Source organism: Pomacea canaliculata, linkage group LG2 (genome assembly GCF_003073045.1).
Source record: "Pomacea canaliculata isolate SZHN2017 linkage group LG2, ASM307304v1, whole genome shotgun sequence".
Classification (NCBI taxonomy): Eukaryota; Metazoa; Mollusca; class Gastropoda; order Architaenioglossa; family Ampullariidae; genus Pomacea; species Pomacea canaliculata.
The window spans coordinates 36,601,039-36,620,803 of NC_037591.1; the positions used below are offsets into that span (position 1 = coordinate 36,601,039).

General features: G+C 39.1%; 2 protein-coding genes across 2 annotated transcripts; one reads left to right on the forward strand and one right to left on the reverse strand.

Annotated features, from left to right (window-relative positions):
• Positions 1 to 1,068: 1,068 nt before the first annotated feature.
• On the forward strand, positions 1,069 to 11,210 carry LOC112556543 (cyclin-L1-like). Its single transcript, XM_025225641.1, has 11 exons — positions 1,069 to 1,300; positions 1,881 to 1,955; positions 2,510 to 2,619; positions 7,953 to 8,073; positions 8,213 to 8,277; positions 9,379 to 9,478; positions 9,669 to 9,773; positions 9,912 to 10,035; positions 10,225 to 10,318; positions 10,440 to 10,532; positions 10,689 to 11,210. The coding sequence occupies exons 1-11, from the start codon at positions 1,073 to 1,075 to the stop codon at positions 11,044 to 11,046; spliced, it is 1,473 nt and encodes a 490-aa protein (XP_025081426.1). The 5' UTR covers positions 1,069 to 1,072; the 3' UTR covers positions 11,047 to 11,210.
• A 318-nt stretch (positions 11,211 to 11,528) lies between these two features.
• LOC112556544 lies at positions 11,529 to 14,346 on the reverse strand. The gene is made up of 3 exons (XM_025225642.1): positions 13,993 to 14,346; positions 13,267 to 13,425; positions 11,529 to 12,801 (listed from the first exon to the last, which is right to left on the reverse strand). The coding sequence occupies exons 1-3, from the start codon at positions 14,117 to 14,119 to the stop codon at positions 12,386 to 12,388; spliced, it is 702 nt and encodes a 233-aa protein (XP_025081427.1). The 5' UTR covers positions 14,120 to 14,346; the 3' UTR covers positions 11,529 to 12,385.
• Between the last annotated feature and the right edge of the window lie 5,419 nt (positions 14,347 to 19,765).

Genomic DNA, 19,765 nt, shown 5'->3' on the forward strand with positions numbered 1-19,765 from the left:
AATTGCTGTTGGCTTTTAGAAAGCTGATGATGATGTTGATTTGTAATGCGCAGGTATCCATTTCGAAGAATGCTCATTGAGCAGAAAAAAGAACAAACGATCGAGAACAAATAAAGTGAACAAATATATAAAACACCAGGAAAAGTAAAAAATATAGACAGAAGTGTTTCTTGGTAGTTTAAGACTGTTTTGAATGAAACAGATGGGTTTTCAGTTTTTTTGCGGAACGTGGTTGGTGAGGTGATGGTGGAGAGTGGAAGCTGAAGTGAAACGTTTTGCAACTATGAGCATGTATACGTGGTTCCGACGTCCTTTGCCTCGCTCTCTGTTCTTCTCCAAGTCTGGTTTGGTCTCCCAACTGGGATCTACGTAAAAACATCTTCAATAAAAATTTGACTTTTTATTCTATGAATTGCAATAATTATAGTGCTAACTCGATCTAATAATATATATGACCGAACACTTCGAATTTAAAACCTCTTTATTGTTTCGACTACGTGTGCATTGGCCAAGGCAATTTTAATGCAAATTAATTGATTTGAAGAATACGTTTTCCGGATTTGTAAGTAAATATTCTCGTAAGCACTTAATTTTTATCGTAATAGCTGATTAACATTTCCACCTAACGGTGATTATTTTGGTCCTGTGAAGGGAGAGGGAGGAGTACCCGAAAAAATACATCCATCGACTGCCAGCCCTACTATGTCACATACAAAGAATGTCCCGATACAAGGTCAGAAATCTCACTACAACGGTGACAAGCGAGTGTTTTATCTACCATATTGAGTAACGCAGTATTCCTAGCGATTTTGAATAAGAAAAAAGTTCGCTGCCAGCTTTTAGTTCTATCTGCGCAGAAGAGCGTATAGCCATATCACACCGATTACATCGCGCTGTGCAATATAGTTACACATTACTCAATTTCATAAAATAATATAGTACATGTAAGAGAATAAAATCAAGAAACAAAATCGGCGTTTCTCACCAATTATTCAGGATTTTAAAAATGTATTTGAAATTATTTTTTTAACGATATCTACTTATAAAGGAAGTGAAGCATGATGGGAAGTGGATGCGTAGCAATATCGTTGTAGCTGCAGAAAGAATGGCGGAGATGGGTACTCTTCCTCGTGATTTCAGCAGGGTTATATTAACCCTCGAAAATGTTCTAATTCCTGATGAAAAGTTGCAGTTTACTCCCTCTATGGCAGATGGTCTCGAGAAAGAAACGGAAACGGATTTGAGAATTCTCGGTTGTGAACTTATCCAGACTGCAGGAATTTTGTTAAAATTGCCTCAGGTGAGTCAATATCAAAATGGCGGACAACAGTTCGTATCCTCTAATGTTTAGTGTTTTCTATTGCTTGTATTTCAAATATTTATTGAGTATTGGCGGTACAGTATTGTTAGTTTGATTTGTACCAAAATATTGTATCAAGCGAGAGCTTCAGGCTGAATTGTAATGGTGTATATATTGAGTGTATTGGTGCAGTCAAAATGCACGAGATAAAGTAGGTCACTACTTAAATCCTTATATTTCTAAATACCTATAGTTCATCAACGAATTGTATTAATCAAAATATTGTGCAGTTTTACTTTGCGAAGTAAAAAGCAGTTATGTCCAACGTGCATATAGCTAAACAGGATGTTCACATATCACGTGGTACACGCGTGAAAGTCGAATAATTAGAGGGAAACGTAGAAGTTACTGTTCTTAATCTGAGTTTTCTATTCCTAATCTCAGGTCAGGTATACAAACCACAAGACTATGGCGCCTTTCTACCTTTGAATACGATGCTTTAAATAGGTTTACGCTCGCTGTATTTCAAGAAAGCCACTGAATGAATGTATTATTCCATAGTTCACTTTTCCCTCCACAGACGGCTATGGCTACAGGACAAGTTGTTTTTCAAAGGTTCTACTATTCTAAGTCCTTCGTGAAACACAACATGGAGGTAAGCCCAATTTTGAAATTCCAATACTTGCTTTTGGATGCACCTTATAATAATAATTTTATTAAGCATGAGAATTGTTTGTGATTTTTAACCAAAACCATAAACTTTTCAGGCAAAAACGGAAATCTCCAAAAAATGGGGGGGGGGGTGTTTAATTTCACCCAAAGGCCATATTGTTCCACAGCCTGAGTCAGATTGTCCCAGCTATGTCCATTTCATTCCAACACTAAAAGTGTGATTGTCCCAAAAAACAAATTGACCACCGATGACACAAGTACCTATTAACATCAAATATTACCAGTGCAATGTTTAAACAATATTGATGACCAAACTGACCACCTGTTGCAAAATCGTCAATTTCAACCATTTTTTCATGGCCATTTCTTATTCCTGCTGTACATGGTTCACGATAAGTACACTGCTTTGCATCCAACAGTGTCATGCAGCAGAACAGTGGAAGTTTTGAAGTCATCTGGACATTCCGGACAATGGCAGACAGGGAAACCATCGCAACAGAAATACAAATGTTTAACAGTAAAATGATATCTGTGCAGGTTCTTGCGATGGCCTGCGTCAATCTGGCCTCCAAAATTGAGGAAAGCCCTCGAAGGGTGCGTGATGTAATCAATGTATTCCATCATATCAAGCAAGTGCGTAACAAGAGGTGAGTGGATATTAATTTCTGTTATATGGGACATCACTTATTTGACATCAATTTAAAAAAGTGAAATCTTTTGATGTTAGAGCTATTGGTATTTCAGCTTGGGTGCATTAATAGTGACTACAGAGAAACATATTTGGGCCTCTTCCGGTCTTTTTTATTATCATTTTGAAGGCCTTCCAAATAATGTGCTCATTCCCCTGTCCATTTTTGTACCATGCGTACATGGTGAGTAATGAGTAAGATTATATCAAAGGCTTTAAGTCTTCACCCTGCAGAGTCCTTATGCCTCATTCCTTTTCCAAGCATCATTTAAGATGAAAATAAGTAACTATCCCAGGGCATGCTATCTTCAAAACAGCTTTTCTAAAATCTTCCATGGTAAGCATTACCATGTGAGCAGTTGCTTTATAGAAAACTGTTTCAAAAGGAATCCAGAAACTCAGGTTATTGTTTGAGTTTGGCATACTTCCAGGAATTCATACAGGGATTTCGGTAAGCAAAGTCATTAACTTGTTAATTCCCCCAATAAATGAAAGTATTTTTGATATATATTTTAAACTGGCCCAAGAACTAGCCTAAAAGGGTGCTAGTCAGTGTTTTTTTTTTTTTATAAATAGAACCACCTTACAATCGACGCGATTGTTTTGGTATGATTCTCTTTAGATACGTATTCAGGCAAGAATGTGTGTTGATAGTTATAACTGGATGGTATTTTTTCTCTTTCTCTTGCCGGCCTGCACAGATGGTGGAGACTCCCTCCTAAATCTGGCATCATTAAGCACATAGCACATCTGAAGCACTTCACAGATGCTTCTGTGCCCTTCCTGCCGCCTTAACCACCTATATGTGTTCCTGCAGGAAATGGTTTGTATGGAGTTAATGTGAAAGGACGGATGCACTGAGGTTTTGCCTGCATCTAGTATGATGGGTTTGCTATGCTCTTAATGGTTGTTTTAAGAGTGTTAATGTTGAAAACAGTAATACATTTTTTTTTTTTTTTAATACTACACATAAACCATGCTTTAGTCGGTTAGTGATTCCTGCAACAGTTTTCTGTGGGTGCTTAAACGGTACTGTTATTCCGGTGTATACTTCATATTAATAATCATGGTTACAAACCAGCACAAGGGCTTGTGTTGGAAATCCTATTCTGTGAAAAGATGGTGTTAAACCACGAATAAAATATTAAAATTTGAACATTTTTGCACAATATGCACTTCCACGTCTGCAAGTTTTATGTTGCAAAGATGAATTGCAATGCTGATATGTTTTATGAGTGGGGTGCAGTATGGCACCCAATTTCCTTAAAATGTATGACTAAGGAATTGTCTCTGTTCTCCATAATGCTGCTTTGTCAGAAATAATCTGATGATAAGTGGTTTTGTTGTATTTAATCTGATTTGGAAAGCTCGAAAAGTTGAGAACAGTTAAAAAAAAAAGTATGGAGCACTTAAATTTGTATTCAGTTATCAGTGGTGTTTATGCCTGCAAGTGGTTTCAGTCTGTGTGACAGCGCCTGCCTGTGATGGACAATGGCCAAGTGAGGATTGCTGTTTGGTGCATCAGGACTTCGTTCAAGATACAAGAACTTTCCTATAAATTTTATAAATGACCATATGGGAAATTTTTATGAAAGCAATTTTTTAGTTATTAAACTGCCACTTAAAGGAGCGGCACAGTCTTGAAGAGGAAATAAACCTTAATGAGGGTGTGACAGTGTTGCAGTAAGGTAAACTGCAGCAACATTTCTGTTGATACTGCCTGTAGCTTCTCAATGGTTGTAATTAACTCGGCGTACTATATTTAAAGTAGTTTTCCCTTTGAAATTAAGAGATTATCAGAAAAAAGTAAAATCTTCTTACCACAATACTCCTGATGTTCACCTCATTAACATTCCTGTTGAGCGGTGGGTGGGTTACAGGTGAATTAAAGTTTGCCATTAAGGGTTAAGTTTATAGTACATTTATAGAGTATGGGTTTTTAAATAGATGGGTTCCCAATGTATTCTAGCATATTGCCCATTTACTAGAAATTTTCTAGATTACTTCTGCCTTTATCAGTTTTTTAATCCTTGTCAGAAATATGAAACAGATTTTTTCACTGGGTTTATTGAAAACATATTGAGGGTTTTTTGTTTTGTTTTTTTTTTAATTTTAAGCCTATCTTTAATGAGGTACTATCACTTTTGATTACCAAAATTCCATAGTGCTTTTACACACAACAATAGTTCTGTAGTTAAGAATCTGTGTTGTGAGAGATATTGCACCCCCCTTTTTATCAAATGATTTAGGATATAACGAGGTTGACAAATTCGGTAGAAGTTTTTCTACAATTTTATGTAGATTTTATAATTTCTGATCTTTTGTTATTAATTTACTTAAAAACAAGCAGTACATGGGTTTCATTTAAAATGCTCTTGTATGGCTTACTAACAATTTTTTTACATTTTTATTTTTTGTGGGAGGGGTTATTTGGTAAATTAATTCATGTTATGCAGAAATGATTGCAGGTTAGAGAAACAATTTAAGACATCTACTACTTCCTAATAACATGGCGATTTAAAGATTGGCATGAATTTGAGAATAAAAGTTTATTTACTGATTTTATTTGAGATAGTATAGTGTTGGCTGATAAATTTTCACTTAAAGGTGTGGGGTACTTGCTCAGGATTTGTCAATAACAGACCACAAGTGGAGCAATGCCTCCGGACTCTGCTGGATGCCGCAGAACTCTGCCAATTTTGTAGTCTAAATTTTAGTAAAATTTCTTATTTTTACTGATGGGATGTTTCAATGTAAATCATTTTTGAGGAAAGTGTGGTCGTTGGTCACTACTGCTATCCACAGGTAGACTAGTGTGAGGCTCTGTGATTTCTCTCCCCCCTCCCCCCCCCCCCAAAAAAAAAAAAATTGATTCCATATTAATTTTGATATGTATTAAGTTTATACTTGTTTATGAGCAAATTTACTTAGTGTTAATGTTTAACGTGACCAATCAAGGCAAAGCTGTCGGAAAAAGTGGCATTTTTTGAGGCTCTGTGGTACATTCATGCCTTTTACATACTAGTAGTCCTGTTACACGCTTGTAAAGGCATTAAATTGTTTGTGTAAAGTTCACAGCTGATCTTTCATACGGTTTTGTTTTGTTGTTGTTTTTTTTTCTTTTTTCGTTTTTTTTTTGGGGGGGGGTGCTTCCCCACATGGATAGACACGGTAGCTGTCAACCCTCCGAACTTGCCATTTTTGGATGATAGTAAACAGGATGACTAGTCCAGTGTTTGACATTAGTACGCCATTTCTTCCTTTTGCCACCATGCCATAGACTACCCTGCCAGATACCTTGAAGGAAAGTCTTAAGGTGTCTTGCAAGGTCACATGGCCAAAGAAGACCAACTTGCATTGCTTTGTTAAAAGTAGAGGATTTTGGCTAGTGTCCTACAAATGTGCCAATCTTGTTTCGTACAAAGTCATTGGTTCCATGCTCTCTTTATGAGATCCAGAGCAGCCTCCTCAGGCATCTGCTCTTGAATACCTGGATTGTCCTTTTTGTTTTGGCAAGTTGAATCCGCATGTTGCATTCGTAGAGCAGGATCAGTACCACAAGGGATTTGTACTTGGTAGTGAACCTGATCTTGCAGCTATGACAGATCTAGTCTAACTTGGGGAAGCAGATAGTGGTTAGAGTACTGAGAGGTGCCCTAGTTTGATACCCAAGTAGTGCAGCAAACATCCTCCAGTTGACCCAGCTGGCGGGAAAGGTAAGCCGGCAAGGGGAGAAGGTAGACACAGCCTTTACGTAAAGCTGGCCCCAAGCAACCAGAAAAGTTTAGGTGACATTCTTTGCCTTTTTTTTTTTTTTTTTTTGTTTGTTTTTTTTTTGTTTTTTTTAAATATAGCTATGGGTCATGCTAATTCTCAAACAGGGAGGAAAAAAAATTCTTCCTATATAAATTATGTCTGTGAAGGCAAACATCTTCATAGATATAGCTCGGTGGATTGATGCACCCGTATTGAACAAGTTTTCGTTGCTTATCCACAGTCTGCTTGGTTTGGTGTCTTGTAGGATTGCGAAGAACATTTACAGTTGTCTGCAAGGTCTGGGTTTTTGGTTTTGCTCACATTAATGCCCAGACATACCTTTTTCCTCCAAAGGTTTTTAACCACGTTACTATCTGCTTATCATATGCTTAGAGAAACTGTTTATTATAGAAAGTGATATTTTTCTCATCAAACAGTTTTGCCTGTCTTCAATGTTGCAGCCGAAATAAGAGTTCTGCCTCGTTTGCTTGCGGTTTGTTTTTTTTTCATAACATTTTGGACATTTGTACAATGTTATGATAAAGTCACATCACTGTTGTTTTTGGAAAGACAAATTTCATTGGTTGTGGGCTTGAAGTTTGTATAGCTGTGGTGGCTGATTACCAACAAGGTTTGAAGAGCCAAGAATGGCTCTGACACCACCTGTCATAGAAGTTATTAAAGGGTCTGTGTTGAGTTATTGAGTTCTTTGGATTCAGACAAGTACACTTAATTTACAGGACCTGGTATATTTTTACTATTTATGTTAACACGTGTGACCAACAGAGCTTCCATTATTTCAGGATAGCTTTTTACTATTGTTAAAATTTAGAAAGTGCAGTGATGTCAGTTTATGTCCACGTGGCTCTTGTATTTGTAATAACTTCAAACTAGTGTAGGTATTGTAGGTTGTAAACATATTTTAAGTGCTTGAGAATACATTCATTAGTAACTTTTCCTTTTCACTTCTATCTTTGCACATTTCCTTCTGCCAGTCTAGTGATTCATTTCCTTGGGGGTTTTTTTTCCTTCCCTTATCTGTGAATGGCCACATTGATCCTCTGAAACGTTCTTTATGCAACTTGGATGGTCTTGTTGCATTACTGTCATTGTTCATTTGCTGTTGGCAAACTTTTAGAGCTGCTTAAGTGTTAATTCACAGGTTTTAAAGCACGTTGTGAAACAATAGACTAGTGCTTATGCATCTCAAGATAGTCTGTATTGCTGATTACATTTGTGTTTTATGAAACTGGCACTACTAAAGAAATAATTGTAGCAAGCAAACTCATCATATTGGTTCAGGAAGAACCTGTGGTCATGAATGGTAACTTGCCTGAATACGTATTATCAAATAAGCTATGTGTTTGCTCCTCCAGTCCTGAAATCGAAACCTGACCCACCAGTTTGCTTTGCCACAAGGTCGTTTCTCGTATCCAGCATAACACATAGCTTAATCACATCTCTTATGGGATTTCAGTGGCACTTGCTAGCATGATGCAAAATGACGATATAACTTTTTTTTTGTTTGTTTTGTAGGAACATTCATCCACTGGTCCTTGATCAAAACTACATCAACTTGAAGAATCAAGTAATAAAAGCTGAGCGTCGTGTTCTAAAGGAATTAGGGTTTTGTGTGCACGTCAAGCATCCTCATAAGGTAATGCTGTAGAAATTATTTCTTTTTGCATGCATAACATATTTACTGCCCCGTTTGCCTCTTTGTAGAAAGTATAATCTGGGTTGGTATTTTCCAGTTCAATAAAGATTAATGTTATGGTTTGGGTTTCAATTTACAGATTATTGTGACCTACTTGCAAGTTCTCGAACACATCGATAACCACAAGCTGGTACAGTCTTCATGGTAAGTTGAGTGTGTAAATGTTATAAAAAAGAGCTTTAGAATGACTTTGGAAATGGTGGTGATGCATGCTGTCCACTTGCGCACAGGTGTTTTGGCAATATGGTAGGAGGTATTATCAAAGCGATCATACCGTGTAATTAATGTCATGAAGTCTTCCATAAAGTGTATTCCCACGTTACTGGGAGATGCATTTCATTTTGACACCTCTCAGAAGCCTAGATAGCTGCACCATTAAGGTTTATTTAAAAGCTTTTAATTGCTTACTCAGCTATGTAGTTTTGCTTTATTATGCTAGAAAGTTTTAAAAAGTTTGTGGGCAAGGTAATGGAAGGCATCTGCCATCTTCTCCTAACTACGTTGAATTGAGACTGCAAGGTCATCATTGCTAATGCTTTGACTGCGCTAAGAAGCAGTATTTGTCTTCTGGCACCACCATCAGTCCTTGTGAAGCTCTTTTATTCTGCTTGTTCAACCATGGTTATTTTAAGTGTGTCATTGCTTATGTCCTTTTTATGCCAAAAGCTTGTTGCAGTTCACCTACATTCCATAAGCGGTGAGTTTAATTTCTTTGTTCTGCCCAATTTCCACTTGTTACGGTGTCATAAAATACTTGGTATTGATGTACATTTTTGTTTGTTTTTGCCTACCCCAGCTGTGGAGGGTAGAAGCCATCCTTGGTCCTTGTCTTCTACCTTACCCAGCCGGGCGGGATGGAAGGATTGGCATATCACGGCTCTGTCTTTCAACTACCCTGGGTAGGCCTTGGCTGCACGCTGCTGAAGTTTGGACTTATTGAAGTGGAAGCTGGTGTCTCCGCCTCTCTTGCGGGAATCTTCTTTTGATAATGCCACTATCATCAGCAGTCTTTATCAGTGTTCTTCTTAATTGATAAGGCTGTTAATGTTGATAATTTATTGCTTACTGTTTGTGTTGTCACCTTTATCGTAGTGAGTCCAACGTGTTAGCAGAATGTTAAGATGCTTTAGTTATTAAAATAACCATGGTTGAAAAATTATGACATTGAAACTTGTTGAAACTGTTGCTCAGCATTACTGGAAAGTTAACAAGCAAGCAATTTTTAGCATATTTTTGACATTGCAGGAATTACATGAATGATAGTCTGCGTACTGATGCCTTCGTCAGATATCATCCAGAAACCATTGCTTGTGCCTGCATCTTCCTTGCAGCTCGCCGTCTACAGGTAATCTTTTAGATGCATAATACTTCCTTGCGTGCACAGATAAACCCAAATATTTAAACAGGTCTGTAGAGTTTTACTTTCAGGTTTTAGAATTGAATTTGAGCATTAAGAACACATCGTTGGTCTTAATTATATTTTAAGGCGTAAATTTTGTGATAATCAGCATTGTCCAATTAACATTCTGCTACAGATTCCTTTACCACTGAGTCCTCCATGGTATGAGTTGTTTGGTGCAGATCGGGAATCGATCGAAATCATCTGCATGTCCTTGCTTCATCTTTATGCTCGCTCAAAGGTTTGCCTAATTTGTTTACCTTTTTTATTGTCTTTTATGTCCATAAATATTCAAGTCTTATCCATCGTTTTGAAAGTAGAAAGGCAGTACAAGTTATTGCAAATGTGACTTTTTTAGTTGCGAAAAATGTCTTTGCAGCCTTGCTATGAACATCTGGAACGGCTTGTGGAAGAAGCTAAGAAGCGGCAGGTAGAGGCTAAGCTTCGAGCCAAGACTGGAGCTGTTTCTGCAAATGGAACTCCAAACTCAAATTCTCGAGCCAGTGAGCCTTTAATAGTTTTGTTTCTTAAATGGAGAAATGTCGAAATATTGTACGGAATGTAAATGTTATGTGCATATGTAAATTAGCTGTTTGGATATTTTTTTAAATATATTACTGGCACATGTTCTTGCAGTTTTGACATTCTTTTGTAACAAAGATTGATTTTACGATATAAATCTTTATCTGCAGATTCCCCAAAAAATATCAGCCCTAACCCAGGTATGCTTCCTGCTTTAAAGAAAATTAAAACTGAGGATGACAATCGATCAGAGAATGGAAGCAGGTAAGTTTCAAACGTAATTCTACAGTTCTGTAAATTTGAACTAGAAATTGTGCCAGTCACACAAGCTTAGTTGTTATTGACTTGATAAGATAAAAGTAAACATTAGGAATTCTGTTTGCAGTTTTAGTGATAAACAGAATCACAACCGACGCAAGCTCAGCCATGATGACAGCGATGGCAGTGGGTCATTTGATCGCAGTCGTAGTAAGTCAAGGTGAGTGCAGCTTGCAAATTATCCATGTCACAAGTGCTTAATCATTTACATAATGAAGCCCCAGAAAACTTGAAATTATTTTAGTCTTTACTAATTTTGAATGTCATTTGATTATGATAGTTTGTGTTCATTCCTGATGAAATTTTTGCTTTCCAGATCAAGAACGTCTGGTTCAAGCCGCAGCATAAGCCGAAGCCCACCTAGAAAACGCAGCAAATTTAACTCGCCTTCACGCAAGTACAAGAAGGAGAAGTATCGTGATCTCGATGAGCACCACTCTGCCTTAACCAAAGAGAAACGTAGTCACAAGCGCAAGCGACACATGCGTTCACGCAGTCTCTCTCGTTCACGATCACCACAGCGGCACTCAGGTTCAAAATCAGCTAGCAACAAGAAGTATTACAAAGAAAAAAGGCGATCGTACACACCAGAGAAGACACATCACTCCCGTAAACACCGCAATGGCAACAGAGACAGTCCCATTCGTGAAAGATATGACAAACACAGAAGATGATGGCAGGATGTGATAGTGTAAATGTGAACTTGTGTGAATGAACGAAAAAATAAAATGACACCAGTTTTGATAATTTTGACAAGCCTTTCAGACTAGTATCCACAGGCTTTCATTAGCATTGTTAATTAAAAAAAAGTTTTTGAAATAAATGCAGTTTGCTGCCATTTTTTTCTTTTTAACTACAGTCTTTTGAAAAAGCATCAGGAATGTTGATTTTTCCTCAGGGGTTAATGTAATAAAAAAAAAAATAGGACAAGTGAACAGGAAAGCTTTTATGTATAGTAAACAAACTATGAACCTGCTGGACAAACCATGAACCTTTCCTTAATGGTTATATTGGGCTGTGACAAGTGTTGACTTCAAACTGCTTCATGAAACTGCTACTCATTTTAAAGAAATGTTTTGTAAGAGGTCCATCGTGAGTGCAAGTACATTCCTTGTAAGGTTCATAGATATATAAGAAAAACAAAGTAATCTCAGGGAACATTTGTGCATTACATGTATTTCAAAAAGTAAAGTGATTGTGTGAATAAAGCTATTGCATGGCACTGCTGTGTTCATTGGGTATTTGGATAAACATCTCACCCCTCTCTTTTTTTTCATCCATGACGGACAAAGACAATATAGCATGCCCAGCATGGTCATATCACGGTCACAATTACTCTAAGAAATTTGTGTGTGTCCATTTTTGTTTCTTGCATGGTCTGAAACTTAGCTTCTTCCTAACGGCCTAAGCCGAGAACATTTTTTCAAATGCCCCATTCAAGAGAGAGACCAGGATGGTGAGCAAAGGAATGCCCAGCTGCCGGACAAGCTACAGAAGTTCAATAATAGACCAAACTCGTCTTGTACCCTCACCCTGGAAATGGTGTAACCCGTCTGCTCAAAAAGGATCCCTTAATACTGCTATCTGCAGTAAATGGGGAGGGAGATCTTCGTACACTATCGTGATGTATCACACATCACCATAAGGCTGTCGAAGGAAGTCAAAAGTTCTTGTTACGAACCGTTCAAAAGCCAGTAGGCAAACAAACACGACCCAGCGATCTGACAACCAGGTGGTCTGAAAAGCCTCCAGCAGACCTTCTGCCTGTGCATTGGACATTTCCGACTGCGTGCACGTATGGATTGCCTGGGGCCTACAGACCCCTTAGCATGTCCTGCAGCTCGGCCCACTACACAGACATCCACAGAGCTGTGGCCTCCGGAAGCTGCGCTGAAAGAACTCTGGGGACATCAAAAACGTGAAGTGAAAACATCCCTTTTCATAACCACAGAAAAACGAAGTCTGACAGCATTATCCCTGGAACGCAAAAGAAAGAACTTGAGTCGGCGCCATTCAGGGATTGTAATATTTAGCCCACTGTTCATTGCTTATTTTATCATCATGCTTATCAGCAGTTTGAGTATCAAAGTCCTTATGACAATGCCGGTTATTCATTAACAGCTTTTTGTGACACGGAAACTCTTCTCTTCTGCGCTCAACTTCAATTTTGCGCGTGTGGACGTGCCTGGCGGAGGCTGTGTGATGGTGTGAAGCTAGTGTAGGCTGGGAGCACTTGTGGCTGGCTGGCCCTCCTTCCTGTCTTGTTATGTTACTTAAGTGATAGGAGGGATTTTCCCAGCGCACCGCCCCCATGACCGGGATAAGTTGTTGTCCAGCCACAGGGTAAAAATGATCGCTGTGGTACTGTTTCAGGCTGTGGATGGAGTCGCTGCAGGCTGTGCACATCAATACCCCTTCAAGAATTTCATCTGCAAGAGCAAGAATGCATGTGACAGTAAAGACAAGTACACCGACGCCGTAACAACAAAACTACAAGGGTCACATACAACCAGTTCGGTATAGTTAGGAAATGGATAATGTTGAGAAAGTTTGTGGACAGCTGAGACACGTAGCATCATTGAGACTACATTTTATAAGATTTTAATATAATGAAAAATTTGTCTGACCAAAAGAACTAACATCACTTTGATTTTAAAATGTACAGGCTTGTGAGCACGGCATCAAAAACGAAAAATTTGCGGCTTGGAGAGGCGCAGTCTTAGGAAATAACTTTCACTGACCCACCTGCATGTATGCTATAGCTCCTCGTTCTGGCAACATACAGGTACGAAAAGGACAATCGTGGTTTTAGAGAAAGTTACTGCGAGGTTATAGTCGGGTTGAGTAAACTTTGAGAGACCGATTGTGCAACTGGTGTTAGGAAAAGGACCAACCTGTAGGCTCGTCATCTAATGTGCACATGGCACAGATGACTGTACCCCGGTGTAGCTGGCACAACGAGCAAACGAAATGTGGGGGGCGCAAAACTGATTGCCCCATTCTGCATGTAGGATGGAGACGTTGGTGACACTTGGAACAAAGCGGTAAATCATCTGAAAAAAAAAAATCGCAGACTCATAAGCTCACCACCGTGCATGTTATAAATATTGTTCAAAAAAATCTCGACACTAATCACTTGCTGATGATAATTCAGCGGGATGATTCTGTTTTATTTCTTTTTATAAAATAAAATTTACTGCACATATTTGGTATTTGCTAAGTGTTTCGTAACATCAATAAAGACAAGAACACAGTGTATATCCATTTTAAGCTTTTAAAAACGAAAAATAGCGGATCATTAATAGCTAGTTTTGGTGAGCTAATTCATTTCATTTTTCATAATGGGATAGGACAGGTAAAGGTGTACAGATCATAGGTCAGGAGTTCTGCAGACATGGGACAAGAAGTTTGAAAATTAGGACGCTCTACTGACTTGGCATTATTCACTTGATCAGCCAAGCGTTACTTCTACAAGTTCTTACATACTTATATCTTGCGAAATACAGGTTTCTGGAGCGTTTCTCTTAGTACATTTTGTGTACTTGTATATAAAAATTGTAATCTCTTTCTCGTTAACCTCTTCCAACATATACATTCATTTAAGGAGCACGGTGCCTCACCTTGAGTAATGCGAGGAAACTGTCTGCAGCGAAGAATGTTCACAAACGGGAAAACTTCATCGCATTTTCCGCACTGGCCTTCGTCTTCCATGACTGAGATATCGTCGTTACTTAACTGTAAGGCCATGCTGGTGGCCAGTACAACTGAGACCACGTGAAAAAGCAGCAGGTTTTCAACTCTGCCAGGTGAGCAGTTCGGGCAACGTTCCTCATCCTGCGTGTGTGCGTGACGTCAAGTGGATTTGCGTCACCTGATGATATCTGTGATGTCGTGTAGACGACAGATGAAGAGATGTCTGCCTCCTTCGCGCAAGCTGCTACTACAAAGTCTTATGGATGTTCAGGCTGGCTAGGAAACACATTTTTTTTCGGGGAAAATATCAACAAGAAATCCTTCTGCGACTACCAGCATCAAAGAATGAAACATATACACTCTTCCCTCCTCTCTCTCTCTCTCCCAAAGGTCAAAGGTATCTCTCTCTCTCTCCCCCCTAATCCAATCTTTGTTTCACCATTCATTGTGTTTTACCTCTAATGGCAATGTTTATGAGCAGACAGAATCTGCATAATTTATTTATCCACTTTGAAGCCAGTATTTATTGTTGGAGAGAAGGCTCACGAATATCAGAATAATCTTTTGCATAATTTTTCCTCAATACAAATGAGGTCATAAATTGTGCTGGTGGATATCTTTTATCCTCCTCCTACGATAATCATATTTTTATAGGAAACAATATCCTGATGTCTTTCAGACAGGCCTTTTCTCGGGGAGATAATATGCGTCCCTTACCCAAAATGAATTGTCTCCCTTTTACTGGAACTGGCTGATTGATCAGGGTTATGTAAGGCCTAATAATGTAGGAAGCGAAACAGTAGACAACGACTGGGACTACTAGCGAAACCGACACAACACTGCAAAATATAAAGCAGAAGTATCGCAATTTACCTGTTGCTGAAGTAAGAAAATAGAAGAAAGGCGATGGCACCGGCGTCCTACTGTACCTGTCTTTATCAGCGACTAAACACTTTTTACTAGTCCTAGTCTTGCACCATTTGTCCCGCTTCATAAGCCTTTTGTGTAGTAGTTCCAGGAATGGATAAAATGTAGTGTAAAATTCAAAGGTCTAATATGAATAATTAAAAAAAACCCACCAAAGAAATCCAAAGTCGAATTTTTAAACTTCTAATTATAAGGAGTATATATACATTATTTATTTGCGATACTTCTAAACAGGAAAAGGTTTTACTATAATATATACACACGCATGCACGCCAAAAAGCAAGAGCGCGCGCGCACACACACACACACACAGAGTCTATTCAGAAGCAGACACTTTCGCTATAAATACAATTTAAATTGTCCTTTATACACGCATACCTATACTCACAGACATGGTGTATATTATATATCATAAGACAGGGAGTCGCGTAAGAGCAACCAAGTTCAAAAGGCCATGTGGAAAGTGTTTGTTACCAAGCACCAAAGACAGCTCGGCATTCTGCCTGTTTCGTTGCTAGTTAGTGCACACCCAGTATTCATAGGTCGCTGTGAAAGGCAAGTACAGGTATGAGCTGTCAATAGGTACACTGCAGGGCACCCGTCTACGTGGGTGTCAGTAGGTGGTGGCTATAAGTGCGAAAGGGAAAATGACAGACATAGAATTATTCCAGATTGAAAAGAATTATCGTGCATTTTTCTCGACTTTCTTAATAATAATTATAATAAAGTTTACAATGTGCATTTTCCTGAGTGAAAAAAATATAAACGCGAGCAAGGAAAACACCATGGTAAACATGAGCTAAACATGCATGGAAGAAGCTGAAGAACTAAGGACTGAGTGGAACAGTACTCTTGATTACGCTAGATATTTCTTGAATAAACGGATTTTGAAGCCAAATTTGAAAGTTTCGAACGCAGACACAGTTCGAAGACAAAGGGTAAGAAAATTCCAAACAGTGGGGCCTGAGAAGGAGAAGAGTTCAACAGTCAAGTGGTCCTAGAGGCAGTTAGTGAGCTGGAGCTAATTTTGGGAAAACAATCGAGAGAAGACAGCTTTTTTTAAAAAAAACATCATCATTAAAAAGTGTAGAGTATTGTGTCGTAAAAGAAAAAAAATGTTCAAACCGGAATTAATCAAGTCAGCATTAGCAACCAGGAGAAAAAAAAAACCAAAACAAATAAGGCAATGTGAAGGCTTGTAAAAGAAACCTTACCAGATCTGAGTTTACTTTGTTGTTTTGAAACCGCTAGTCAGTTTTTAACCCATTTTTACCAAACTGATCCAGTTCAGGTACAAAAGGTGAGCTAGTTCGGGTACAAGAGAGAGGAGGGGGGTGGGAATACTCGACACATTCAAAATGTTTGCAATCTGAGAGGAGCTTTCACAGGTATATGGTCACAATGCCGTCTGCTTTAACCTTCAGCTGTGCGTAGCGTGACTTGCGAAACACTTTAGTGTTTGGTATAGCGGGTGTGTTTGTTTTACGACGGTTGCGATGGGTTAGGTTTCCATGCGCTGACCGAGAATTCATGTCACAACTTCAGAGACGACAGCTGAGCACGTACCACGAGAAGAACAAGAAAGAAGGAAGACAAGCAATCGAGAAATCGTCGTCGCTTTTTTTCGGTTTGTCATGACTTTAGGACAATATTCAAACACAGCAACTGACTGTGGACGGCTTTTCCCTCAGTAACATGATTAAACTTCCAGAAAGATGCCATCTGAATATGTGCACTTGCAGCATGGCTTAAGTTTTCTAACATTTCAACACAGGTATTCATATCAATCCTTTATCAATCCAGACCGATCCATTGGGTGTTGCTTTTTTTTTTTTTCTTCTTCTTCACTGAAACATCTACTGGATGTTTGATTTTATGATGAATAAATCCATTTAATGGATTCAATAACAATACTATTAATGTTTTTTTTTTTTAAAGATTGACGTGAGACGTCGCCACAACGTAGAAACGTTTCACTCACGTACCCATCTCTCGAATCGGTTGCAAGGTGTTGCCATCGTTCCTTGTCTGAATTTCGTTGCCTCTGATAGAGGACACCAACAGCCTTTGGTACAGAAAAAAAACAACCCAAACCTGGGTGGATATCGCACACCTCTGAAACAAACTGACAAACATCCATCGAGTCTTTTGACACCAACATCATAATTAACACATTTAAGGTTGGGAAAGAGTGTTCTTCGCAGCACGAGGGAACATACCCGGGGTATCACATTACGACGTGACAATGACTAAGGGCAGAGATGTCCTCCCGGGCGTCAAGGAAGTAGGCACGAACTCAAGGACAGGTGTCCGAACCCACAAGAGGTCAGGTTGCTCAACTGGAATGTACGAAAAACATATGTGACTGACATCAAAGCTACACCGGAACTGTTCCACGTGAAGGTGCTGCCCCAGATCCGTGACGGTAGAGAAGTAGAACGATGTGTGAGCAGCTTTCAGTTTATGTATTTACAACAATCTTCTTTCGTGATGCATAGAATTTATTAACTGGGGATCGCGAAGTGTTAGAACTGTAGTAAGTGTCCCGAAAAAAAAAGTTGGTCTTTTGTTTAGTGTTTAATGATTGATGAAGAAGAAACAATTGAAAGAAAATAAATAAATAAAATAATTAACGGGGAAAAGGGAGGCAAAGTGGGATGTAATAACACAGGGAATGTGTGAAAGCTGTTGCTATGAGAAGTTTTTTTTTCTGCTATTACTGGGGTATCGGACACGAGTACAAGCCGAGTTTCTCTCGGGTTCCATTGGTCTCCACGCTCTGTGGGTTTTTTTACCTGCAGGTCTGTCCTTCGAGAAGGCTGTCAACAAGTTGTTGTCACAGGTCGTCGAAACTCGAGCTCCTTGGAAGGGAACTATGAGCTGTTCGTTTCAGGGCCGACATTTTTTCGGCCTTGGAAAGGATGATAGGAGCATTGTGAGGAAGAGTAGGAGGCAGAGCGCAACCGTTAATCCGCTCGGGATGATGGACGGCGATTGCTTGACTCCACAGGTGACGCTGGCAGACAAAAGTCATCTGATACATGATGGTGAACTAGGTTTTCCGTGGCTTGTCTTGTAACTAAGATGCTGTTTAATTCTTTTAAGCCAAATTTAATGACTTTTGCTTCATACCTTTTAACTCACAACCTCCCACCTATCTCTCTCCCCTGTTTTCTCCTTTCTCTCTGCGTTTTACAAATACTTAGGTCAGCTATAATTGTTTTTTAGCCTGTAGAAATGGCTTCAGCAGATAATCTCCCAGTGGCTTAAAGGTATTTCTGACCCGGGAAACGAGAATTAATATACAGAGCATGTAGGAGGAAAAGATAAAATAAAAACTAATGCAATAATATTTTCTTTTTAAAAAGATGTACTTAATAACCCTTTCCCTGCTCTCTCTCTCTCTCTGGTTATTGTTATTAATCGTGGACCTCACCAAAGAAACTTTGTTCGGCAACGGTTGCAGCTCGTCACGTGGCAACAGTGACGTCAGCAGAAGGAAGTCCTGCCTGTCCAGCCTACATTATCAATAGATTCGCCTTCGAATGTCGCCTATAACTGTCAAGTTCACATGAGGATAAGAGGTTGGCATGCACCGATTAGATAATGTAATCATCAGTAATTGGTTCTGTCAGTTTGCACCAGGTGTAAAACGAGAGGAAAAGCAATATTTAGATACCAAATGAGCCATTTATAAATCTGCTATTGAAGAGAGCGTAAGGGATAATGAAAGCTGCTCACAAAATCCCAGTGGAGTGACAAGCGAGAAACGAATGACAAGCATCGGTAAAATTAACCATTTCTATTTTTGCTTCTGGTGTTTTATTGCTTTCCTTCCCCCCCCCCCTTCACATTCACCTCCGAACACGTGCAGTGCATGATCAAGCTATTTATTAATCGATTCTTTAAATTGAGAAAGGTTGCAATTTTTTTTGTGTCAGAAATAAACCTATTTTAAGCTTAAATCACGCATCCCGGAAACCGTCTTTCTTTGTCAGGGTTAGGGTGACCATCTCGCCCCCCAACCGCCACCACCACCACACACGCACACAGGGGAAACAACAATGTGTATTTAATAAAATTACTTACTGAAACATGCATATCCCTCAGTAAGAAAGCAGCTGCTACCCTGCATGAGCACTGTAATTGCTTTTTTTCTGACGAGCACGTTGTGACATGTAAGTAAACATGGACGTTAAGTCAACTAACCCCCAAAGAGATTTCATATCTCGATCTTTGCCTGATAAAATGTGTGACAAGAACAGGAAGACACGGACATTGTGCCAAGTTATCTTGTGTCTATTTGTTGATCTGTCTCAAAACGCGCTTCGATCCGGATCGCGACCTTCGCGTGGAAATCGATTAATCGATACAAGTGCTCAAGTCGTTGACTGAAGGCGCCTCAAAGAACGGTAACCCAGGTACCCAGGTCGTGCTGTCAGAAAGGTTCTTATAAGAACTGTTTTAATAAAAGATACATCGAGGCTGATCGAAGGCATGTCAACAGCGAGCCTCTGAGCTGTGTGCACGTGCTGGGTAGACAACTCTTGATACAGCACTTGCAAGCGATGGCTTTCACCCACGGTAACATAGAAGGTGTCAAGGCGGTTGTCTGCCCCATGACACCACATACACAAAACAGATGATTTTCTGAAATGTTTAGGCTGGTTTTTGAAAGTGATCTATCTCTGTCTGCCAAACACACGAGATGGACTTATTTCTTAATGATCTCGTAAGAAAATTCTGGCAATTAACAATTAATCTCATTAATAA